The sequence below is a fragment of the Phalacrocorax carbo genome, chromosome 8 (genome assembly GCF_963921805.1).
Source record: "Phalacrocorax carbo chromosome 8, bPhaCar2.1, whole genome shotgun sequence".
Classification (NCBI taxonomy): Eukaryota; Metazoa; Chordata; class Aves; order Suliformes; family Phalacrocoracidae; genus Phalacrocorax; species Phalacrocorax carbo.
In genome coordinates this window covers 43,972,935-44,000,271 of record NC_087520.1, presented here as the reverse complement: position 1 = coordinate 44,000,271, position 27,337 = coordinate 43,972,935, and the positions used below count along the sequence as shown (strand labels likewise).

The 27,337-nt window shown below is 40.9% G+C and overlaps 1 protein-coding gene across 2 annotated transcripts in view; it reads right to left on the bottom strand.

Annotated features, from left to right (window-relative positions):
• The window catches only part of BANP (BTG3 associated nuclear protein), a 153,239-nt gene that overhangs the window by 84,520 nt on the left and 41,382 nt on the right, over positions 1 to 27,337 (bottom strand). For both annotated transcript variants that reach the window (XM_064459735.1, XM_064459736.1), the window contains exons 7-8: positions 17,955 to 18,194; positions 474 to 641 (exon numbers count right to left, since the gene is read on the bottom strand). In XM_064459735.1, the coding sequence (XP_064315805.1) occupies positions 474 to 641; positions 17,955 to 18,194 (408 nt within the window). The remainder of the gene's footprint in view (positions 1 to 473; positions 642 to 17,954; positions 18,195 to 27,337) is intronic.

The window sequence follows — 27,337 nt, the reverse complement described above, 5'->3', positions numbered from 1 at the left end:
TACAAGGGACCTGCTTTGGAGGAAGCCCCACGAGGCTGCGAAGGACCCCAAATGTACCAGGAGGTGGTCGGTTTGCACCGAAGGCCCGTGATGATTTAACTACAAATGGCTGGCTTCACTTAGTACGCGGATGCACTCCTTGAGGAGCACTGCAGACATACGTACGCTGTAATAAAGAGGCCTCCTTGCCAGCGATAAACGGTGCTTAAATAAAACATGCAATAATATAAAATATAAAATCCACTCCAAAAATTCAACTGTGAGAAATGTGGGTTTCTCCATTTATCTTTGTCACACAAAAATATTCACATTTGTGGGTACTACAGGCACATGCTGTAATATAACTTAATAATTTAAGATCGAAATAGTTTTCAGGTATATCAAAAACCAAATGGCATTACTACTCCCAGTTTCCATTTCTGGTGGGGTTTGTTTGGTTTTTGTGGGCTTTGGGGGTTTGTTTAGTTTCTTACCTGAACCACTGTAAGACGACGATGAAGGCGTTCGCCTTGAAAAGCTTTTCACAGCAAGACTCTGCCCTCGCTGTTTCCGCCTCCAAGCTGTTCGGCATTTGGAGTCTATGCTCTGCTTGATTCGATACCAGTCAGATTCTGTGATTCCAAATTTGTAAAATAGGTGACCTGTAATTACAGAGAAACACAACGGGGTGAAAATCAGCATAAATCCCTATTTTCAGGAAAATGCAAAGATGACACACACCGTCACACACCCAAGGTAAACAAAGCAGCTCGGAGAAGCTTAGAACTGCCCTCAGGCTTGGCACAGCCTAAAGGAATGCAGAGACGTTACCAACCACGCCGAAGCTACAGAGCGATGGGGTTTCAACAACGGGTCGCAAAATGAAGTAACCATATGTAGGCACAGTTATGTATTTTAAAATGTCGGCAGTCAATGAAATTTTCTAATCTGCACTTCCGTCCGTGGAAACGGCACTATTTCGCTCAGTCGGTGAAACACTGACCAAGAGAAGGATCCAGCACTCCGAAGCCAAAGCCGGATGATAAATCCTTATTACTCACTGATAGTGCCCCGCGATATGTCTAAGTCTGATAAGCAGGAAACCATATAATGCTCCCTATAAAAAACTCAGTTCAAAATTCATCAGAATCAAATAAAAACGCAATACAAAATTAGAATCTTCTGAAAACGTTACTGCCGATATTACATCATTGAAGGAGCCACGTTTTGCGCTTTCCAGCATTTGGTGCGAAGCTGCCAAACTCTTACAGGAACACAACGCCGACTCGTGCGTTGAGTCGAGTATTTTGAAACAAAGCCCCTACAGACCGAGCCCCGCTGCCAACTCCAACCAGGTTCATTACCATGTGCAACCCCTGCACCCGGAGGGGGAGCCTAGTTCTACACCGAACAGGGGGAGCAAAAAGGCTATGTCAGGTAGGACAAGAAATACTCGTTTCAACATCTGGACAAACGGCTTCACAAGCAGGCAGGAAACGTGTTGTGCACTGTCAGCTCTTCCAGGGTCCTCCTCTGATTGCTACATACTTTTACCATTTCATTGTAAGCTTCAGAGCGGTTTATATTTTGCTTAAAGCATCAACAGTTGAGAGCATTTGACTGTACGTTAAGTGAAATTTACAGTCCTCATGGCTGCAGAAAACACGCTTGAAAAAGTAAACCCAAAGGTTCAAAACCCGTGAATTAAAACAGAACTATCTGAACACGTAACATTCTCTACAACTTCAGTACTTCTCAGCTTTCCAGATTTACATGTGCAATGCTGCAGTTAAAAAACAATCCAGAGCTGTAAAATATGTAAAAGCATATTTCACTCAACATGACTACGCTTGCAAGATCTCTTTAAATTCTTATTTTCCTTTTGGTATGAGTTGCTTTCCATACCCTGAAAAGTACAATAATCTTTTCAATCTACCGGGTTTTCGATCTTACTCTCAAATATGACCCTGATCCCGTGAAGTACTTGCTTAAGCTGTTGTAGAGTTCTACGAACAGGATACGGTCTCCTCCCGTAGAACAAATGATTCAAAGCCTACTGCAGCCATAAAATGCCAGGTCTGCACAAACCAAGAGCTTTGTACTTTCCTTTGTACCACAAATGAACCCAGCGCCCTCAGAAACTGAAACCTGCAGGTTACTGATCTAACACAGGCGAGTGGAGTACTGGATCTCTCAAGTCATCATTTTTCAAACACATGTATTTTTTCCAATGCTCTAATTTATTTTTTTTTTATTGATCTGTTCAAAAAGCAATTTGAAATAAAGTAGAGAGCATACAGGAAGAAAACCCTGGCATGAAAAAGCTACTTTCAAAAGCGCTTTAAAGGCCCCAAGATTTCTCACTGGCAAGTGACAGCGAGCACATTACTTAGAGATTGCTTTACAATGCCTACATTATGTCTCCAGAAAGGGGGTGGGAGTAGGAAAGGACTAAAATCGACTGAAATTATCATCTGCTGCTGTGCAACAGTTTCCTTTCCATAGGTGTCAGCAAAAGGCAGGCACATTCTGTATTGTAAATACCGAGACCACATTTCTCAGCATAATCTATTACTAATATGCACTACACAGAGAAATGGGTTTATAAATGTTTGCAGTAATGTCCAATAAAAATAGTTGTGCTTTAACTCTTTACACGACTTCAGCTGTCAGTACGTACAAAAGTGGTTGTGTACCCCTACAGAAAACAGTCATATGCTCTGCGGTGGCTTTGGAAAAAAAAAGTCCATTTTTCATTCATAAATACGTTTTAATGACTTTCATGTTTTATGCTGCTCTGTTTAGAGAAGTGACTGAATCAACAGAGCAACAGAGAACACTCTCGCAGAAAAGCAGTCTAGCTGGAATTTTAACTACTGCAGTGTAAACCACGGGATGTTCCAGGATGTCACTTAATTCAAAGAGAAATCAAAAGCAATGTAAGTTATCTGGGACAGGAGTCTCAGGTGCAGTGAGCTGGTCATACCAGGAGACCCAAGCCACGTAGGACGAGAGCTTGAGAAAGATGATGAGTGCCAGGGCTGGGACGTAAAACGTCCCAGAAATTGCCCTATTGACAGAATAGAGAAAGAAAAGACCTTCTGCTACTTACTGATCACAAAAGCTATCACTTAATCAGTGTGATGAGGAATGGCCATGAAGCACTGGACAGGGAGACCGGTACCTTCACGGAGAAAACATGACTGCAGAGGAAAGCATGGAAAACAGATGCCAAGCTAAACAGGATAGAGTCAGAGAAGAAGGTTTTAGGCTAGAGGGACCTAAGACATCAGGCACCGATTTTCAACACGAGGCGTGCTTATTTCTTTTCCCTTATTCATGAAATTCCTACTTTGCTGTTATGGTGGTCGAAGGTGTTAAACTGGTATAGACGAAACACCTGCTGTTTGCACAGATTTTTACCATAACTGCATACTCAGTCACAGTAACTGCACGTGCAAATTAGGCATGAAAAATTAGCCCTTAAGTACAAAGATAGTTGATATAAAGTTTAAATTAATTTCAGATGTATAAATCTATCCAGTTGGTATTACAATCTAAAACGTTATTCTACGAGCAGGTCTTTAGCAACCACATTTCATAACAGCCCACCGATGACTGAAGGAAAATCTAATGCTAACGACAGCGGAGTATTTTCTATGTGGATAAAAAGTTCACCGTAACGTTAGAAATATGATTTACCTGGAGCAGAGAGATATATCACGAAAACATGTGCAAATAATATTAGAAAACTGAAGCGTGCTGACTTTCTGTTCTCTATCCATAAATGATCACATGCAGCGAGCTTTCAGCTGTCTCATTCTGAGTATGTCAAATACCAAAAAAGTTAGAAAGGCAGCACTAAAGCAAGATACTGCAAATGAGACTTTTAACTTGGGGAAGTCCGTATTAGAGAAGACAGAAATGCTTCAGTGAGAAGGGATTTGACTTTTTCGGAAGCAGCATGAAGCACTGTAATTTGTAAGCAGCACAGTATCTACGAGCCACATAACCACCCCGCTAAAAAAGACATAAAAATGCATTCAGCAATATAATTCAGCACTTTGGCAAAAAGACAACAGGATTTTGGAAGACAGATGCTCTTATACAAGAGGAGCGAAGTAAAGGATTTAGATCATCTAAGGATGGCTGACTGTGTTTTTAGCGATCTTTTTATTTAGGACAATGGATGGTTGCCGGTAACATTCAAAACAAAGGATATGCTTGTTTTTACATGTTAAGGGTCCAGAGTTTGCTTTCTTTGGGAACCTCATTTCCTAAACAAAGCTTTCTATGAAAACACACCAGAGACTTAAAATAGTTCAGTTATTTAACAAATTGCAAGAGCTCGAGTGATTTCTATACACCAGATACATACTAGCAGCAGCCTGGGAGAGAGAAAGGTCTGCGCAAAGAATTCACAGAGGCACGGGCTATTCCGAAATGCACAAAGAGGAAATCACTTTGGCTTGAAAGCAGGAACCGATGTTCGAATCTTATCGAGCAAAAGCTTAGGAGGAAGGCATGCGTGCCTTAGGAAAATTAAGGGAGTCCGCTGTTAAAAGCCAACAGGTGCATCGTACTAAGTTTTGCCTTCCACATCCCAGGCTGGAAACGCAGCACGTTTTTGCCAAAGCCCCTATAAAACTGAAGAGACCGACACGACGAGTTCTAGAATGCTTCTTGTGCATTGCAAAATAAATCTTTCTGTGGTTCACAGGAAAAAAATAAAAAAAAAGAAGGCTTGGAAATGCCGTGCAAATGACCTGGTATGAACACAAAGACTGTCAGCAACGATGTCTGAAATGACTACACAGTCCCAGACTTTTGAGGCATCTAATGTACAAAATAGGGGGAGAAAGGGTTGGTTTTTTTAAAGCCAGGGCCAACTAGAAAAAAACCACCAAAACCCCATGAAAACAATGTTCCAGAGAAAGTAATCCTCTCTTTCCTAAAGGTCAGAAGTCAGTCAGCAGACAAAACAATCCACATAAAACATCAAATTGTAAAGAAATTTAATTAAGAACAAATTGAGGAGGAAGAAAAGACATTTGCAATATCAAAACCAGACATGAAATATTCCATCTTGATACCGCATACAAAATCAGCCTGCTCAAAAACAAACTTCGTGTCAAAGCTTGCATTTGGATATTGCTAGGTTGTGCTGCTTCCCGTTCTCCACAAATACCAGATTTCTTTAGAAAATTAAAAGGCAAATTGTTATTTTCATGGGCTTGGCAGAGTTCCCCTTGCTGCCATTTACCCTGAGATGGCACAGGCTTTCCCTCTGTTATTGTTACATTTCGAAAGACTAGGGAAAGTGTTACCCCCAGAGAATCTAACAGCCAGATGTATAAAATAAAGACATATTTACATTAAATATGTAATCCAACAGATATGGTTAACTGCTCCTTCCACTTCCAAATTCAACATCATTTTTAAAGTCTAGAGAAAAAGCAACAGGATGTCACATTCTAAATTCAAATTATTAAACTAACGGGATCTTTTTTTTTTTTTAATTGACAAGAATATGATGGATATTGTGAAAAAGAAGGGCTTCAGATTCTGCCTGCACAGAATCATGAAGAGGGGCGATTATTTGGGGGTTTGGCTAACAAAATGCATTTTTTCACAGAAGGGTCATACATTTGGAGCTCTATTTTTTTTTTTTTAAACAAATAGCGTATGACAACAAAATCTGCTGTACTAAAGACTGGAACAGCGGAGGAAAAAATTAAGCACCTCTGAAGTTACTTCTTGCGCCTTCAGGCTTCAATTCTTCAAACGTAATTATGGGCACGCATTGACCATATTGAAACGATTTTAAAGAGTAATTGTTTACTCATTTGACAGCTGGGGGGGGTACGATCTCCGCAGCTGGGAGGCGGTTTCCCTCTCCAAAACCCCAAAGTGTTTAGGGCTGGGCAAAGGGCTGCAGGAGAGGAGGGCAACATCCTCCTCGTTGAAGGAACCCTCGCCCCCTTGCAGCAGGAGGGATGGCAGCCCCCTGGCAGCCTCTGAGCGCCAGCCGTGTCACCAGATACTCACTTTCCCTGACCCTGTGCTCATCCACAGGCTAAACGGCGTCCAAAGAGGGATGGGGGAGCTCTTAAAAACACGGAGCGAGGGAGGAGGGAAGGAAAATGCAGCTACCAAGCAATTACTCTGTTTTCCATTTGATTTCGACAGTTCCTGTGTTTAACTTTCACATTCATACCTTTCAAAGAGTTATAAATCTACAGACTATTAGAGACTGGAGCGTGCACGCTTTACGGTGCGAACGGCATTCAGGGAGTACTTACAAACAGCCTCAGATACAACTGAAAGCCTGTTCTACTGCTCGGACCTAGAGAAGGATTTACTAAACCTGTGTCAGTAACCAGAATATTTTTAACAGTCAAATATTAAAATCAAACACTAAAACGTTCACAAAATCTGAACTTTTCCAGGAAATTTTCAATTGTCAGCTTTTAAAGAAATGCCCTGTTTTCCTAGTTACAGAAGATAGGGTTAAAGAGCATTTCTGCAAATAAGATTCCACAGAAAATTGATTATTTTCTTGTATTCTTCAACTAAGTTATAATAATACATAAACCTCAGAATTCCATGTTAATCAAATCCCTCTCCACTTGGGTAACAGGAACTCAACCCTATACCAGGGATCACAAGGAGTCTTATCTCGGGTAACTTCATGGCAAAACACATAACTGCTAATTCTACAACAACTGCTTTATGACAAATACCTAGAAACTGTTTACCTGCAGTAAGAAAAGCAAGTGTCATGACAAGAGAGTAAGGAAATTCATAAATACCACTAAGAACACAATTGAAAAAGCCAGGCACGTTGGAGGAAACACTCCAGATGGGAAAAATGTCAGCGAAATCAGTGGCTTTAAGTGTGAGTATGCGATTAGACAATTTAGGGCATAAGGACTGACTTTAGGGAGACCAAAAAGTGTTTTTTACAGGAGCATATTGCTCATATCGCATAATGCTCCCGGCTGCCGTGTATTTGTATACAAGTATTCCTACACACGTGAGGGAACCGAACTCTCAACACTGTGTTTTCCTACCTTTTACAAGATAACCGGAATAGAGGTGAGGCTGGGGACATAAATTCCTGCAGAGTGAAGCGGCATCAGCCCATCAGCGTCCCGCTCCTGCTCCCCACACGCCACTAACACAGCCCTTACAATCCCCGAGAGACCATCTGCCCCGAACGATGGCTGCTGTGAAATTCCCCGAGTTCAGGGCCAGCACGGGTTGGGGTAACACCCTATCACTCATTGCTTCCCTTTTAGAATGCAAATCTCATCTCTAATTAGATACAAAAGCAGCATTTTTAGCTATTGCCAGAAAACCAACAATTTAAAACAACATTTTCTCATCTCAGCTCCTAAATTAAAGCCAAGTTCAGTATCTGTCTGGTAGGAATACTGTCTGGGATCAAAGGGTGCGTTTTGGGGTACCAGCATCGAAGAAAGCCAGAAGTGTTAAACCACAACCAGCAACTATTTATAAAAGGCTAATTACGCTGGTCAGACAATCCGCTGATTACAAGTCTGTGCAAACAGACCTCCGAACCACTGGGCAGGACAGGTGAGAAAGTTCTCGGTGGCATCAGGTTGCACTCGGGAAGCCTTGCAGAAACCAACTGGTTTTAAATATCTACCAAACACAGCACAAGCAGCGTTAGCACGTACAGGCTTGTGTCTCAACAACAGGTTAAAGCGAGAGTGAATTGTTCGCTGCTCCTATCGTTACGACTTTCTCTGCCCATCCGAAGGCGCGGATCTGACGCCCGGGGACAGACAGACGGCCGTAAGCACGTTTGTTTTTCGCATTTGTCTCAAGCACGCCAGATCAAAGGCCTACCGCAAGAGACCGATCTCCTTTTACAAGGCGTTGCTACAAGTCTTTCTGCTTCGGGTGAAATACATGGTCTCAACATCCAGATGGGCTTTGGTTTGTTTGTTTGTTTATTGGTTGGGTTTGGTTTGGCTTTTAAAGTTAGGAGAAAGCAGTACAACCCAAAAGGCATGAGGTTTCCCTTTCTCTGTTCTTGCTCTCGGTAAAACACAGGTAGAACGTCCTCTATTTTGAAAGATTTACAGCATTTTGAAACCAAATGTGACACGAGAAAAGCAAGCACCTTGATGCTTATGCGCAGATCTGGATCGGATTCCTTTCTGGCAATGTACTGTTCCTCAAAAGAAGTAATAACTAGCTTTGAATTATCAGCCTTTTTAACATCTAATTTTATTTTATTAAAAGTTAACCTTTCAGAATATTTCATTAGTATTTATTAATATTTCTTTAGAATATTTGCCTGACTATTTAATTTTTAACAAATCACAGGACCAGAGGAAGCATGAAATTAAAAATTGTTTTAAATGCCCTTGTTCTACAAACGAGAAGGAGCCATACAGGTCTACAGGTCCCCGCAGAAGTTTCAACAACAAAAAATCAAATTAAGGAGCATCCAGAACCTCCAAATCCCACCAACGTATCCTCTTCCAGAACAGAAGAGCTCCTACGCTCAGACACACCTTACCACCTTTCTGGAAAACCAGCCAGTCTATTTTAATCTATTTTACCAAGAGCAGAACCTGTTCGATTCAGACTCTCCGAGGGCGCACCATACGCATGCAGATAATGCCATCTAGTGGAGCGTCAAATTTACCGTTCTGGCAAGAAACGACAGCATTTTTATCCGTGCATGTGTATGTTTGCTCAATCTCCGACTCATTTGCAGCACGCGCCAAGTGCTACAAAAGGTTAGCAGAACTGCAGAACCAGGGATACGCTGTGAAATGGAAGCGAGTGAATTAATCGCTACAGGAACAGAGTATTTTTGATGTTCCTGGTTGCACGCTTTGATTGAAATGAGTTCCAGTAGTGGCTGTAAGGCATGCCCGTAGGGATCTTTTGATCACTTCTCTCTGATGGTGACAGAATATCAACAGCTGCGTTAAAGTAACTGTTTAATAACCAGAGTATAATTATAAAAACATGAAGTGTTTTTACAGTCTAACTCATTAAATGAATCAATCAACCCCACAAGAAAATACTTCCAGACCAAAAGCAGAAGTTTTATAATCTGAAAATAGAAAAGTCTTCCTGTCATCTACTACAGACTTGCCTCAGATCACAAATTACACGAGAGGTACTCCACTGCGATGATACTGGACAGATGACACACATTTGCTTCTAATTTTTTGCCCATTTTTAAAAGAAAACACATTGCTCGCACTGAAAAACATGCTGCAAAAATCCAAAAGGACACAGCAAATAAAACAAGATACCTTGAAGAAAGATCTATGTTTCATTTCCTCCCAAAATATACATATTCATGCAACATTTGGGTCTCGGGATGAAAGCAAAATTGCACACTTGGAACAGCTATAGGTGTACAGCTAAAAATCCATCCAGACTACACCGGCGTTCTCATCTGAAATGGCTTTTCGTGAAGATTAGGACCTAAAGACTCCAACACGTGTTTGAGTTACCCGGCCACTAACAATCGCCTTCCAAATAAAACACCTAAATGTGCTCATGATAACTATTACCTTCTTTTTGCATACTAAAAATGCACTTTATGGGATCCCACGCTTTTAAGGCTTCGCTTTAATTTCCCTTTTCGTTTTGCACGTTCAAAACGTCAGAGTACTCATTTACAACCTCCGTCAGCAAGCAAAGATCTTGCTGTTTCTCTTACTCACTGGGAGAAGCGACCCCAACAAGGTTTATCAGACATCATTCTGTTTTGGAATGGAACATACCTAAACGTATGATGTGTTTATTGCCAGAGGATCAACTTACTGTTTGAAACCCAAGCCCGATGCTCAAAAACAAACGGCATCACCTAAATCGAGGCAGTAACACTCGATCAAACTAAACGCCTCTGATTTTAAGGAGCCCCTGCCAATAACCAGAGATCGGGTCATTTTTGATAGCCACAGTTTTACAGGGAAGTTGATTAAACAGCTGTTTGTCTTTTACGCAGCAGCAGCGGCACAATGTGCTCTGACAGAACCGGCAGCAGAACCGATGGAAAAAGGAGGGTTGTTGCTTTAACCACCCCCTTCCCGAGACATCCCATTACATAAGCCGTCACCGCAGTGCCTCGGGAGCCCATCTGGATGGCAAACGCCACCACACGTGCCGCCAAGAAAAACTCACTTATGAATCAACAACGAAAATTTCTCCCCTTCCGAAGGAGCTTGTGGGTTTGGAAAGGACTGGCACGACAGAAACCTGAACGCTGCGGGAATTTATTTACATTTTACTTGCAGTCAGCTTGAGGCATCTCCTCGCTTCACTTTTTAACCCTTGTGAAATAGAGAAAAGCAAGCTCAAAGCCAGGGAGGGAAAAGCTATGCAACTTTCTGGAATTCCGTTTATGAGGTTTTGTGAAATGGCAGCTCTCCTTGCATGCAGCAATGCGTTTTCCAGATGAATGTACATTATTTCTGCACGGATCAGTCTGGGTTTGGTGGCTGAGCTGCTTTTCCGCTCAAAATGTCAGGGATCAAATACTTTCTTAGCCTCTTCATGTCTTCTAAAACCACACCGTAAAAGCTCAGTTGTGTCATTTATAGGCCTTCGATAGTAAAGGAAATATTTCTTCTCTGGAGTCCACTGAAAGTTCATTCGGATGTTTCAGTTATGCAGGGCCTGAGCGATCCTGGGTAACCCCCAGCCTCTGCAGCTGGCAGAGTAAAGCACGCTCCGCACCCTTCTGCCTTCGGCCCAGAAGGGACACCACTGTGGTAGCTACCCTGCAGACAGTCATAACACTGGAGGAGTTCCACATATGGAGGAATCAACCCAAAGAAAACAGTGATTAGTACAACCGTGATACAAAGAGCCCTCTGTTTCCCGTGGAACTTCATAGCTCGGATGGACGTTCAGTATTGATAAAGACGATCCTTGGACGTGGCACTCCACACATCGATTATAAATGGTCCAATACTTCTTGCTGACCTCAGGGTTTGGGGCTTGAGTACATAATGACTTCTGGCATCCATGTGAGAGTCCCTTGATTTTCATTAGAAAAAAACAGCCGCCATTCAACTGAGTTAATCATATTCGTAGCAGTAACTTTCCCAATGAGCGCATCTATCTCACAAATTATACAACTTGCCCCTTTGCCATCATACGCTCCTGAATCACAGAACCACAGCATGGCAGGGGCTGGAAGGGCCCTCTGGAGCTCACCCTGTCCCACCCCTGCTGGAGCAGGCACCCCCGGAGCAGGGGCACAGGGCCGCGTCCAGGCGGGGGGTGAATGTCTCCAGGGAAGGGACCCCACAGCCTCTCTGGGCAGCCTGTGCCCCTGCTCTGGCACCCTGAAGCAACATTTAAAGTCACTGAGAAAACTGCTTTTATGCTACACAGACTTATCTGACAGGTTTTAGCTGCCCTCAAGAAGCGAGGACCAGCGCCCTTCAGCACACAATTTCAGCAATCTGGCCAAAGCAGAGGAGTATTGACAGGATGGAACAACTGCACATCGGCTGGAAAGAGACGGTCCAAGTGACCTAATGCATTCATTTTCTTCTTTCTGTAGAGCCTATGAACTCACAAATGCTCGAGAGCACATCATGCACAATCAAGTTCCATGCAAGCACAGTTGCGACTGACAGGCTAAGCAGCTGCTTACGTTCAAGAATGGAAAATTAAATTCATCGCTTGTGTAACGCGAGAACAACAAGAGAAGTGTGAGAAGGAGAGAGAAAACACACTGCCAACTATTTATTTTATTTCCCAAAATTGCTGCCTTTATTTCAGTTTATTAAACAGTAACTGGCCAGGAAAGTAATTGAAATAAACATAAGTGCCTGGGAAAGAAGAAAACAACAGCCAGCATTAAATTATAGTGCTTACATAAAGTCAGTAAGCAAGTGCCAGCATTGATGCCATTTATGAGAACTGCGGTGCTGAGATAAACTCAATGGGTTCTCATATTATCTCCTTGCCTAGCCTCAAAAGAGGTTATCACTTCCCTCCATGTGGCAGCATTTAATTGATTCACAAAGAAGCAGCTATTTGGAACTGAAGCCAGACTTTTGCAGCTCTGAGGAAGACAACGTGTTTGAAAAAAGCAGCACCGCACCAGGCCTCTCCCGAGGGTGCTGCACAAAAAAAAAAATTAATGCCTTCTGGATATGAGAAAAGCACAACAGAAATGCTTTCTTTCACTTCTTTCCATTTAAAGATGTGCTGAACTCTCAGCCTTTGCTTCTCACACTCTTCTTGAGCGTGAGATAGTTCAACACCCCTCCAAACTCTCCCTCCTCTCTTCCCAGCTTCTGACCCCAGAGCGGACACCACTCCCACGGACTTCAGAACGAACCCCGGTGCAGCTTCTCTGAAACTGTCAGATGGAAGTGGTCCACTTGGTGAGATGCAGAGCAGAGGTTTTGAATAGCACACAGCTCAGGAGAACCTGCTTCAACTGCCTTCAACTTCCTAGGAGAAGAAAACACTGCCAAAAAGTGCTTCAAGGGCCCACGAGATCGGCTCATCTGTGCAGATACAAACCACAACTTCTTTTCAGACTACTATGGCTCGGAAGATTAGTTAATGCCCCATATAATGAAGAAACAGAAGCGTGGGTTAAACAGAAAACAGAGATCCTCAACAAATTCCTAGCTTGAGCACTGCCACTAACCCATTCTGCTCCCCTCCAAACCCCCAGAGCATCCAGAGCGTGACTTGAGTAAGCTGGTCTGTCAAGGGGGATGGATGGAAACGGCAATTAGCAATGTAGTCCCAACAATCCGATTTACAAAATTCATCTATGCCTAGTGCTGAGGAAATAGGAAAGAGATCAGACAAAATGCCTATTTGGAACAGTATGAATTTTTCTTGAAGTTCTCCAACAGCCTCCTGATGCAATCCAAGGTCTAGATGCATGCCTGCTATTGCTGATCACCAAGACCCGCAGCGATCACTGGTGCATCTGGGTGTAACACTGCTGCAATCCATTCTATATATACTACGCACTCTGACAGTCAGTGACCGGTACGATATTCAGCAAGGAGACACGTGAAGCCCAGAATTATAAACAGGAAATGAAAGGAAGACCCAGAGCAAGTGCAAAAAAAGTATACAAAGATTAGGAAGGAAAAAAGGAGATTAAAGGAAAAATGGGTATAGTTAATAAAAATACAGCAATAAAAAAGGCTTTTTTAAAGTGGAAAAATGAAAAAAAAAACAGAAAATACTGAATACATTCTGTATTTATAGTGTACACTTTCAGTAACTGTAATGTTTATTTATACAAAACGTTCTCAATGGCAGCAACAGCCTGCAGTAACTCATAAAACAGATCCACTGGTGAGACACATTACAGCTAATAGTTTGTCTCCGAGAAGCAACTTCCTACCCTTCCTCCAGTATTTAAAAGCACGACGGTGCTGAAGACAGACAGCAGCGCAGTATATTTGTTGTTTATCCTGCATTGCTTGCTATTAAAGATCAAAACCTTCATTAAAAGCAAATGAGAAGCCGAAACAGTAGTGACTTACTGTGATCCGCAGATTTTACATGAGACAAGTTGCAAGTTGCTTAATCTGGCCCAACCTGCATTATGTTTGGGTTATGTGCATGAATATATATACACACACAGGGATCTAGCTGACACACATTACACAATCAAGCAGGAGTCAAATGTGCTTCCCTTTAAATGTGGGTGGTCTGCTTCTCGAGCAGTCATGTGTCAATGGATTCTGTAGAGCACCATAGGGCTTAATTCGCTCTGAACAGCCCTCCGGAGAGGACATAGCTGCGTCTCGTTCTGCTATCAACGTCTCTTTCAACTGGTCCAGTGGAAAGGTGGTCCCATCTTTACTGGAAACAATATTATGACACAATAGAAACACCAAGCTTTGATTACCAATTCCTTTCCATTCTGCATTTTTAATTGCACCTTAAAAAGTAATGTGTCATTTGAAACAGAATATACATTGTTTACTATATAGTTAAAAAAAAAAATCAGACTTTATCTTAAGGTATTTTCAGATAACACATTTTTCCTACATTATTTAAGTGACAGGTGTAAATCTGGATGAAATAAATGTTAACTCATGAACAGAAATCAGCAAAAAATCACTCTGCGAGTCAGTCTTGGAGGCAGATGGGGAAATTCAACAGAACAGTCCTTAGGCGGGCTGTAACACCACTTGTACATCTTTCACCACAGTGCCCTCCCCTCTGCGGGGGTTTTCTGCTTGTTTGGTTTGGTTGGTTTTGGTTTTAAACACCAATCTTGTCCCTAATGTGAGTTATTTCAATGTGCATAAATAGCTCTCTGAGCAACAGGCGACTGTATGGAGCCAAAAGAGGATTTCTGGTGTCCAAGAACACAAGTGAACTAAGGACACAGGTTCTCCTTAACGTAATTGGGGAATTTGTATCTCCTTCCTTCACCCAAACACTCGTTCTCCATTTAATTTGTAGGTAGTGACCGTCTACCCTCTTGTCATAATTGCCCAAATCTGACAAATATGTTAAAAAAAATCATTGGTGAGAGTCTGAAAAACACCTGTGCAGATGCAAGAGGATTTCACAGAAATTACACACTAACAGTTACACACACAGGAAATAACTAATGTTATTTTGTTTTCATTTCATTAGATTACATTAAAGAATAACAACTATTGATAGCTTTTCTTTTATGAACTTCAGAAATCCCCTCTCAAATTTTTCCAAGACGAAATACAAAATCATCCTTTGTGTTATAAAGTTTCTTATAAATGCAAAATTCTGGATTTGGAAGTCTGTCTTTTCAAACTCGTTTGTGGAAATTGCTGTAAAAATCTCAAGCGAGACCTCTATTTTCTGCTACACAAAGAAAACTACAACTGTGGATGTTTTTAGATTGTATTTCACCAGAAAATGTCTACATTTTTTGTAGGGCTGAAGTAATAAGCTACTTCATGACATACAGTGTGTTTAAGTCACACTGGTTTCTTGCCCAAAAGCTCTCTTCAGTACCACTGCCACCCCACAAGCAAACTTAGGCCACAAGTGAAAATTTATACTTCCAAAGATCAACTGTCACCTCTTTTGCGGTAAACCTTATGCAGCATATCAAGAATTTTTAATGAACTTACAGGTTCCATACTTTCTGCATATTATACACAATAGCTTCTCTATTAAACACAGATTTGGTTGGCGTTTTCTTTTTCTTCTAGAAAAAGAAAGGAAGGAATATCTTTCCACTGACAAACTTTAAGAAACTTGAAATAAAGGAAAACCAAAATCCTTTATATCAACTTGAGCTTTTCTAGCCATGACTGGCAAATGTGAGGCTAGTGACATTAGATTTTTCATTTACGTTTAAAATAGTGCATCAAAGTATTACTGCTCAGAGCAGAAGCAAACCACACTATTAGGAGAACCACTTAATTCAGTTCCCATACTAGCGCTGCTCTCAGTTTTTGGTAGATCTTATGGAACCACACTTTACCAATAAAAAAAAGAAAAAAGATGGTGTGCGGACTGGTAAAGCAAAGCCAAGCAGATATGGCACGGCAGGGCTCTTCCCAGCACCTCTCTTGACAAACATCAGGGATGAAATCGTGGCGCAGCTGAACTCAACAAGAGCTCTGCCGCTGAACTGAACACGGCCAGAATCTCGTCCTCGAAAGCCAGGAGTCTTCCATCTGCTCACTCACATCACACCAGATTCACAAACAGGCTACTGAAATCAAATCCCATTTCAACTTAACTATTCGCAGCGATGACATACGAGGTTATTACATGAAATCATCATTTCTGGACCAACACTGTTACCATTAAATTTGCTGCTTCATCAAATTTACATGCATCATCTTCACTTGTTGCCGCAGGAGTGTGTGTCCTTGCTGCTAGCAAATCTCAATAACCAGTAAGATTTAGGTACCCGAAAAAGTAAACTCCGGTCAGATTCACGTGGGGTGTTTCTTCCTGAAGGCATACATGATCCCTAGTTTGTTACAGACTGGTTCCCACAAGAAAGCAACACACTAGTCAACGTGAAGAAGCAATAAAGGTATGTTTCAGATACCTGGATTCCAAACGGTGCCTGTGACACAGAGAGTGGTTTCTGTGCCCACCGTTCAGAGTGCTGCTGCTTATGATCCACTGCTGCTACATTTCTGCCATCGCAGACCTTTTCCAACTGCGGGGATCACTTCTATAATCCAATTTCTTCATGGTCAGAATGCCTCATATAAATGACATAATCCCTAGCTTGAGCATTCAGTCACATAAGCACATTCCTTCCCCATGCTCACATCTTCAAAAACCTGTTCTTCCTACACAAGCAGTTATAAACTCACTCGTTTGATTTGCGCTCACGGATTTAAGCGATGGGGAAAATGGCTGCTAGTGACTTGCTTTAACATTGGAGCAAGATTCATTTCTTCGTCTTTCTAAAAACTATTGCCAAAAAAATCTAAGTTTTGAAAACACAATAGAACAAGGTCATTTACATTGATGAGATTAATAGATAAAAAGGTTTTGGAGATCAAAATACTTTGAATCACAATCTCCCTTAGAAATTCCTATTTAATATATTTGCAGTAGAAGTCTGAAGTCTTCTGCGTCAGGTATGTAATGAGACAAAAATTGGCCTAACGCAGCAAACTGAATGGGTTAGTTTTGCCTACCAATTTCCCCGAGATAGCCAGCAAATCACTGGAAACAAAGGCGGGCCAGTAGGACTGTATTTCCTCAGCCCAGTTCAGTGTAAAGAAAGCACAGGAGTCTCACCATCAAGTATTCTTCACATTTTCTTCCATGTCACTAGCAAACACATTGCCCTAACAGAAGCACAAAAACAAAACATCAAATTCTTCAAACACCATTCAAAATAAGCTCTCTCTGGCTGTGTTCTTAAGCCTTAATTGGCATTTCAAATTGGCAGTTGCATACAAAACACTAGTATAGCGAATGATTCCCGCTCGACTAATCCACTGGTGACCTACATAAGATGTGTCTAGAGAGGATCTTTTAACAGTGACATCTACTGGTATATTAAAATCTAGCTCAATTAGTAAAGGACTCTCCCTGTATTCCACACTAACACTGAAATTTGCCTCCCCTTTACCCACGTAGCAAAGGTATCACACCAGAGCTGTAATGCTTGCAGCAGATGCTTGGCTGTCTGAGAGGCCTTCGCCTGCCTCCTGTACCCGAAAACACTTACACCGCAGCGCACGGGCAGACTTTGCTGTCCTCAACGTATTCACCAAGTAATCCCCTACTGGAAGTCACCAGATCTGAGCAAGACACATACGTCCAGATTCTTCTTCGCTCAAAACTCGTGGCTATGCCTACTCTATGCGAAACACATTTGATTCCTTTTAAATTGTCAAAAATTGCATCTTCAACATAAGCAGTATCTGTTCACTACTATGTAATAGCTTTAATAACCAAAAGACTCATGCACAGCCCAGCAGACAGAAGGATATTAGCATCCTAATGCATTCCTGTTACGAATCCACAGACCTTATGATACTTCATCTCTCCTTTCGTGGAGACTGCAAATTCCTTCCATCTCAAGATCAACAAGTATTTTGAAATAATATACACAAATGGGAAGTAAAAACTAAGATTCAAGACCATGCTGTTTTGAACACTTGAACAATATTTAAATTTGCGTAATTCGTTTTATTATTTGTTCCATTATCTGAGAAAGCAATGCTCCTCCGATATTTACCACGCTTGGTTTGCTCACAGCTGGTATTTGCAAAGAAAACTGAATTCAGATTTCAAGATTGAGGAATTTCTGGTGAACACCCACAACAAACTAAACTAAACCAACCCATTAGGATTCCTTGGTAAACAAAAGCTAACAAAACATCTGTCTGGCAACAACAATACATACCCCATTCTTACAAAGCTTAGTTTAACCTCAAGTACCAGACAGTTTCTGCCTTACCAACACAGTATAAAATCAGAAGTTTCAGTATGATACTCACAGCGAATTCCGTAAATCATGAGAGGATCAAGTTGCTTCTTCCCATGCTTCCCCTGGCCCGAAAGGTTGGAGATGGCCTGAATTTCCCGATGGAAGAGATAATCAAGCAACGTCAGTGCCATCTTCTCGGCTGTGCGGCAGTTCGTGCTGATGTGCAGCATGTCAGCCGGGGTGATGGGGCAACGGACCCGCATCTCAGGGTTATTTTCATCTCCGAGCCATGTCCCATTGGGGTAATCCTCTAAAAACAGAGATTGTGGAAATTCTAATTGTGGCACAGAATGAAACAGCCAGGTTCAAGTGACAGTCAACATTTCTTAAGCTGACATGAGCTCTTCCAGCTTTCTTTGCAGTCTCCATAAACAACTTTAAAATTTAGCGTGACTAATGGGCTCACAAGATTTGCTATGGTTAAAAAGTTATTCTCAAATCCACGCCAATGGTGACCAAAAGTTATTGCCACTAACGTTCTGGCCTACAGGAGGAACCAGTGCAGTTAGTCCAGATGTCTAACTTGCTCTCAGATAGCTTTTTAAAGTGTCTCATGCTAGAAGCCAACAGCTGAAAGAGCACACTATATTCAGTGTTCTCACTCATCAAGTTAGTCATCCCCTAAACATGAAGATTACTGCAACTCCATAATACTCTTAAAGTACAGTTAATTTCAAGCTGCTTTGAACTACATTTTTTTCCCCCAAAGCATCAGATTAAAATGAGTCTAAGTAAGATTATAAATTGAAGAATTTATAACCAATAGTGAGCAGTAACTTAATCACTTAAGAAGAGTATTTCGAGCAATGACAACCATTCAGAAAGTAGTCAGAGATCCCAATCAAAATTTTGGTCTTTCTTCAAATTTACTGGCCAGTAGTCTACATTATTTCCTAAACACACAGTTTATCAAGGAACAGGCCCAGCATAAAGTTCATGAATCAGTCGCTAATCATCTGCCAAGCGCATCTTCCCTTCTATTCAAGTATAAGGTCGTTAGCGGCAGAACTACACCTAACTTCTCATGCGTGTGTACACACACACATATTTTATATATAAAGCAGTCTTTTGATTTCTGTCCCAGCCTCTCAATTTGGCAGGAAAAAAGCCCTATTCATTCTAAGAGGAATACTAAGCTCTCACTTGAGAGCCAAATGTTAGTGGATTCAAAACTAACCAGAAACTAGAACAGAGCTCATAAGGATGACCAAGCCCTACTGAAGTGGAGGATGCAACGCAGGACCTGGGCTGAGACTCTCATCCCAGATAAGAACAAAATTTCCAGTGCAAATCTTGACAATGCGAATAGGAACTGAACAGAACAAGATTCCAGCACTATTTCAACGTTCACTGACACAGACCATTTGGATTTGACGTCTCTGTTTGCTGAACTGCGTGGAGTAAAACAAAGCTTCCTGACTTAGGAGTCACCCAGCCCCTTCCATACTGGAGCTTTATGGTATTTCATTGTTTCACACACCTTCAGAGTGGGAAAAATGTGAACAAGTCATTCAGTTACGTGATTTATCTTTCACTAAATGCCTTCACAGTTTCATGGTATATACAAAATCACAAATTCCTGGTTTCCATAACCCTTCCGGTCACAAAACATAGCCTTTTCACGTTGAAGAGGACCCCTGAGCAAGCAGCATCTGTATTTCCAAGTACTGGCACTGGTTAAGCAGCCTGCATCTCGCTAGACTACAAGCCAAAAGCATGCAATAAAATGTAACATAAAAGCAACTCAAACACTAAAAAACACTTTTCCAATGTGACCTTTGGGTTGAGTCATACCACATGTCAGATGCAAGTTTACTGCAATGAATAATGACAGTATGAAGCAAATGTTAGATTATGCAACAATGTTAAATCATTATAAACATCAGATTATCAACTACAATAATTTGTAAGAAAAAATATTTATCGCTGACATGTGTAGCAGCTAGTCCCTCAAACTTCTTGCTGTTGAAATCAGAACTTAATGCTCTGTTCCGAATATATTTTTATACATTTGCAGGTTTTTAATATATATTTCATTTGAACCTTACTTTTTATCCTGCACTAAGTAAAAGGGCACTCGAGCTGTTCTCTGCTCACAGTACCAGGTGCCAACTGAAAAATAAGGTGGTTCAGATTAATTATGACTTGTTTTGAATGCTACTGTGTCTGGCCTCACCACAAGTCCCGTTAACATTATCAGGAAAAACAACAGACTGTTCCTGAAGATAAACTGCAAAGCAAAACCATTGCTGGATAAATGTGTAAGTTTTTCAAAGAAATTCTAGGAAGCCTGAGTAAATGAGCCTACATCCTATCAAAACCTTACTTCCTTACTGGTTCACAGAATTACTATTAGAGTTATTACTACTTATGGAACACCTTTCACCTGCAATCTAGTTTAACAAATCCTGTCAACCTACAAGAACCAAAGATTTTTTTCGATGTGCAAAATAATCTTTTTTGTGTGTTACTGGCACAGAGTCTAGAACACACTGTTTTTACCACATGCAACTGGGGTTTTTTTTATTGCTAGCAGCCTGGAAGAAAGACACTATCTTGTTATTCTGACCCATGAACACATGCCCCACATTAAATTATCTCTTGAATTTTCCTCCTGCTTTAAAAGCTTCAAAAGAAAGGGAATTTGCTTTATAATCATTTTGCATTACGTGAACTTGCATGACTCAAGTTGACCGTGACTCTACTGTCTCACTGCAGCTACTTGAGGTCACAGAAGCAAAACTATTCCTTACCGTACACAAAAATAATTCCTACTGGCCTGCCAACACACCTGGCACTTTGCGCAGAGCAAACGCGAGGAGATTGGCACACGAGAAACTGGTGAAAAGAGGAAGTACGGTGCCAGTTATGAGGGAGGCAGAACTGCTCTGAACAAGCGGTGTGGAACAGGAGAAGACAGACTGAATAAGGAAAGAGAAGAAAAGACCGGGAGTTTGATGGAAGCTCTCTCTGAACAATTAAGTACATAAACACTACTGATTAAAGCTGCAGCATTCGAAGCTCCTAGCACTCCAACACCCTTTTATGCTTACTGAAATAGTTCTTTACATGTATTATCAGGCATTATACGTAATATCTAGGTAGAATCTAGATGAGTCAGGTGATCTAGTACATACACTGTAATAGCCAGACACCAAGTCCGGACTCCACTAGGCACTGTACAACCATACCCAGCTGCTTCTATTCCTTGAAGACTATCAAAACTCAGGTAACGTGGGAAGGGTTAGGGAGGAAGAATACAGTCAAAAAACACACTTTTCTTAAAGAAAACGAAGCTTAAATGCACCCACTCATTTAATCACACCCCTTTTTTGTTTTGCCCTAAACTACTTTTCTTGCGTTAATTTTCCTAACGGCCTTGCTGCATTTTGAATGTTGTGTGGAAAGGCGGTCCGGTGTGTTTCTTTACACCAAATATTGTATCATAAGAGAAGTGGCTCTTGATCATTTCTACTTCCAGCGTTAGAAGTCCTGACATTTTTATCTGATTTCCTCTCTGTACTTAGCAGCTCATTTCAATGACAGACTAATTTCTAGCTCCTCTTCAATGCTTTTTTAAGATCAGAAAATTTGCCTTTATCTCCATTCTACCGAATGCAGAATTAGTTTGCTTTTCAATGCTGTTTTCCAATCTTTTTTACTGTATTAAGTCCATTTCTTTTATCTCGCAACACAGCTGACCGCTCCTCCGTTTCGGCTGGCACATGCGAGAAGACGAGAGGCGGCTGGAGCTGCCGCACAAACAAGCTTTTCTATGGAAACGGGATGAGCGAGCTTTCAAGTTAGTATCAAGAAAACCTATGTCAAGAGGACAAAACCCAGACGAGAATCACCGTGGCTTTCAGGCTCGCTCTCGACCTGTGCATGTGTTTTCCCACCCAGGGAGATGACAGACACTCAACTGTTACTCACGCCTTTCCACTGGGATACGCTCCCCTAGTTTGCCAGGTGAGCAGCAGCAGCAAGACTGGAAGCAAAGCCAGGCTCTGCTCTCTCGCTAGGTGCTGTCAATCACTGCTTTAAAACCAGGACAAACAAAAGGGAACACCCACCCGTACAAACACTTGAATTAACATGCTCTGTTATTCCGAGTAGTTGTGTTTATTTTAGTAACAAAGCTGGGTGCAAATCTGGCATTTACAGCAGGGAAACAAAACGATGGGTAGCTGCGGTACAAAGGCACAAGGATTAATTAACCCTCAAAAAAAAACCAACCCCCAAACCAAATCTTAACCTACTGAAATAAATCTCCATTTCTAGGGAAATGAAATAATATTTTGGCTGATGTGTAGAAGATTCATCTGTTTAAATAAACTTCTGTCGATTCGCCCGAGCCTTTTGCCCCTGCAAGAGTTCACAGGGTTAACGATTAAGTGACAGAGACGACAGAGCACTACCTTTATTAACTAACAACCCTTAAATATAAGGAGCAGAGTGACAATCAGGCTATAAGTCAACCTACAAATCTAGCAATGGGATTTAAAGCTTGTGCTAAAAGAAAGGTTAAGGAACTAGCTTTAAAGCTACGTTCACCAAAACCTCCTCCCACCACAGAAAGCCGTTAAGATGCTGGGAGTTCTGGCAAAAGGAAGCGTACAACGCACACACGTCCACGGACATCAGACACCCTGGACACAGAAATGGAGGTTTTTTGCTTGTCTCTTCTCATGGGGGAAAAAAAGGTTTCATTTCCACATAAGTATAAAAGAAAGAGCGCCAGAAGAATCTCATGCTCCAAGTATCATCGTCTGTACGGCACAAAGGATTTGGCTAACGGAGGCGCAGCTCCAGTTAACGTCGAAGCCCCCGAGGTCAGAGGACCGGTACGCTGCACGAGATATTCCGAAAATATACCCTGCGCTCTCGGCTTCTTCAGTTGTCTGATAGACAGCACAGCATGAGGGAACGTATAGGGGCATGCGGTCCCGAAGCGTACTTGTCTCAGCTAATACTATGGTGTGCACAGAAGCCTCAGCCTAACGTCAGTGAGGTTACTTCTTCGTTTGGAAAAAAAGGCCTCGGTTTTAGTACATGGTTAAATCCAGGAGAGAAAGAGGAGATTCACATACTTTATGACTCACAAAAGGCCAGGGAATTTATTCAAGAGAAGTAGAAAACAACGACTATGTGATCATCTGTAATTTAGAAAGATTAACTAAAAAAAAATCCAGATAAAATTGAGAAAATTAAAATCCATGGACTTAGAGGGCTTTTTAAACCCTTAGAAGATGCGTTCACATCAGAAAAATCTGATTTCTAATCTAGATTTTACCCACTTTATTGTTTATTGCCTCTTTGTTTTATTTAACTTTATACAGTAGACCAGACTGTTAATTCCAAACATCGCTGTGACGGACACCTGGAAGAAACCATTGTTCATCTGTTTGCTCCCATTAATCAAAAAAGCAAAAAAAAAAAAAATCAAAGCAATTCACTTGCTATAGTTTTCTTTGGCTTCAACAAGTCACCGAAGCTCCTGAAGTCTCACCGGTGTCTTCACATCAGCTACATATAATATTGTTTTAAGGTACAAGAAGTTTGCTATTGAAAAGTTCATACTCGCTGTCTGTATCTGGTCATTAAGAGGCTTGGCAGGAAAAGCAAAGGGCTGCAAATGATCATATAACATGTGAAATTTGGTCTTACAGTGAACTGGAAAATCCTGTGGACAGATAAGTCTGGGCCACATACAAATAGCTGCTTGGATTCACATCTGGAAAGTAAATTCTGAGCACTATTTAATACTACTATTGTAAAATGCCTGTTTCAGATGCAAAGTTGAAGAGACAGTAAGTGACTAAACAGTTTTCTTTGGAAAAATATTATTCACCCTTTAATTAACACACTACGCAGACCAGTCTTCCCTTATCTTCTCAAAGAATACACACGTTTACATTTCTAATTCTATACTTCTGGTAGTCTTAAAATGCAGTGAAAGGAACGCAGAGAAAGATGTGATACAGAACTACCATACGCGGTGCCAAACATCGTACGTCAGTACATCAAGTGTAAAGTTCACTGAACCAAATCCTAAATCAATGGATCTTGTCATTTTATTTCTATCTCTTAAAAAACAGCTTTCATGGAGCTCTGTTCAAGAGCATTTCACGTACTCGGGAGAAACTAAGGACAGCGTGCTTCTTTCTTGGTAATTTCAAAGTCTTGGCTTCAGCATAAACATTTTTTAAAATATCTGCTTTTAAAGCAGCACCGTAATGCTGAATGGGACATTCTTGTGCCACAAAGACGAGAGGTCCTGCTTTTTTTCCTCCCGTATTAGAGACAGGACAGTAACTCTATTGTGAAAGACTTAAAAGGATAACATAACGTGCATTGATGTTTTACAACAGATGCTGATCTTGCTTGTGCAGAAAGGCACGGGTTAAGTATTTTAAATGTTACCATATACTGAATAGGTGTAAGAAGGGTATTATTATAACACTCCTTACAGCTTGAAGCCCCTTGTATTTTGAAAGCAATACCTAGAATTAAGCAAACAATGCCCTCCTCATATCTCCTAGAGGCGTGCAAGAACAGAATAATCACAGTGCCTTTAGATGGCTTATTCTCTAGTTGAGCAGTAGGTATTCAACATTTGAGCTTTGCTGAACTAAACTGAAGCAGCTGCTTAATATTTTTTCTGTACATAACCTGCATAAAAACACGCAAATTTTGTTTTTACCAATATTCTAATGTGAAATTTTGAAGACCAAGGTCTTGTAAAGTTTTTCAAAATAAAATTCAACACCTTCAGAGGAAACACGAAACCGCCTGATCACAGCAAAACGAATTTATCAAAAAAATAAGTAAATCTATTCGGATGTTATCTCTGCTTTGCTTTCTGCTGTTTGCACACATTTCTTGGTAAAATAGTACTTAAAGTAAAATTCTGAAACTGCTATTTCATGCAAGCTCAGGACTTATCAGAAAGAGCTCTTTATGGCTTAAGCGTGTTCTTTTTGTTCAAGAATTCCAAGCAGTTTACCCAACAAATGAGAGATCACAAGCAACAGCCACACTTTTTGACCGTTTCCTATCAATCCAAGAGTCTAACACTCCTAAATGAGAACCAAGTGTTGTGGAAGGTACCAACTAAGTACAGAACAAATACAACGTCCCTACCCAGCACTTCTACAATCCAAGAATAAGGCAGGAGACAACAGCAGATTACAGAGGGGCAGGCAGGTGACAACACACGCTGAGATGGTAGGCATCACCAAAAGAAAGGGTATCTTAATGAAAGTATCTTCAAATAAAGGTATCTTAACCATGGCTAAGTGTTATGTAAACACCATGAGTAAAGACAATTTTATGAGCGAGTATTCCGGGCGGTGATTTGTGTGTATATACGGTTATGAGGATCTCCTCCCACAGAGGTAGAAGAAAGCATAAAGGTCTCTGTGGACACGTAAGGAGCAAGGAAACCTGTCATCTCTGGCTGGGGAAGTCAGAGCAACTCAAACCAGTGACTGGGAAGTTGCAAATTACAAGGTCTTCCTTCATAACGAGGGTGCCATGGAGTAGGGAAAGGGACGCAAGGAGAAGACGATGAGGTTAAAATGAGTTTGGAAAATCGTATTTGTAACATCTTATAAGGCCAGAGAGGAGTCCTAACTGTAAATAAGATGGGAGGTAACTGGAACCTAGACAAACAAGTGTTATCTTCATCTGAGATGTTATCTATTGAGAACATAAAAGGATCCTTTTAAGTGTTGATCATTTGAAAATCTACTCACCATTCTTACGAAACTTGTCATTGCAACTTGCTTTTCTTCGTCTAACGCTAAAACTCTTCAGTTAAAAAGTTTAGACAAATATTTGAGAATGTCAGAATGTTTTTTAACAGATTTGTGGTGAGCATGGAAGTACATACAGTTGCCAGGTTACAGCTTAGTCAATTGAAAACCAACCCTTGACAGGATTACAGCCACATACCAGTACTAGAGAATTAATTAAAGTCAGAAAACAATATAGGTATTTAATATCATAGGTTTAAAACTTCTGTAATTTAAAACTAGCTTGGATCTAATGTTCTCTGTAGTATTACTTTCTGCAGTGGAAGGCAAAATCCAAAAGAAGGCAACGTTAGGATGAGAGTTTGTGTGAACAGAGACTGTACACGAGGCCTTACCACGCAATCAGCTAGTACCGATATCGTCAGAGAAACAAAGGCCTGAAGAATCGATTTGCAAAATAAGCTCCATGTGAGAAGGACGCTAAATATCAGCTGTAGTGTTTGAGGTTGGTGAAATCCAGTTCAGAGTCTACAGACCTTTATAAATGTATAAGAATTCTGGAAAGCACAGAAAAACGGCCTCCTCAAAATAACTTAGCAGGCTAAACTTTCCCTTCCATTACCACCCTGAAAGCGTAAGAAGGTCAATATCTGAAAAATGAAGAGGAAAACGGAATAGTGCCATCATGTCATTTAGCACACAACAAACTCCCACGTAACTATTAAAAAAAAAAAAATGCAGCCTGTTTAGTATATAAAAGTTAACGACTCTCCCACTCCAAAACCATATCAGTGAAATTAATGAAGTCTCTTCCTGTGCTGCCTTTGCTTTGCATAATACAGTGACCTGTACCAAGTTGGAGGGTGCCCACGACTCACAGTTCTGCACAGCTTCAATACACCCGAGAGAAACATCAACTCCGTTCCAATCACGGCTGAGCAGATGGACACAAGTCACTGTGTTAAATAAATAAACCATTTAACAGACAGAGAAAACTAAATCCTCGTGAACACAAATGGACAAACAAGTTTGTTGTAACAGTTCCTGAAGATCCACAACGGCTCGTTGCAAAAATAACACGTACACAGACACCAGGCCCAAATGATGATGGTTTAAAAATGTTCTTCATTAATCAATTGCTCATCGGTTTAAAGCCTAATTAGAAAGTTCAAGATTTAAAAAAAAAAAAGCACAACTTTGTTTAAACTGAGGATATGCTGTACTCCAAAGCTTACAGTAAAACACATTCATGTCAAAATTAACTGGACTTCTAAAAGAGAAAAACACATCTATCAATTGTTGACATTTACTTTAAACACTTCTTAGTGATAAATGTCTGTTTCTTATTCCATTAAATGGGAAAGATGTGTAATCCACGCCGGGGGAAAGAGAAAAAAAAAGAAAAGGAGAAGAAAAAAGAAGAGGACAATGAACGAGAAAAGCTCCCAATATTTTCAAACACGTTTCCTCCAGATTAAAGCAGCAGCATACCGCGCCTCAGGAGAGCACAGCAAGAACATTCACCTTCATTAGATTTACATTGTTTTCATGTACCAAAACCTTTCAGAAAACCAGGCTCTATCCGATTTCTTAGATACTCACGCAGTAAAATGGTTTGTTTAGAAGTTTGACAGGC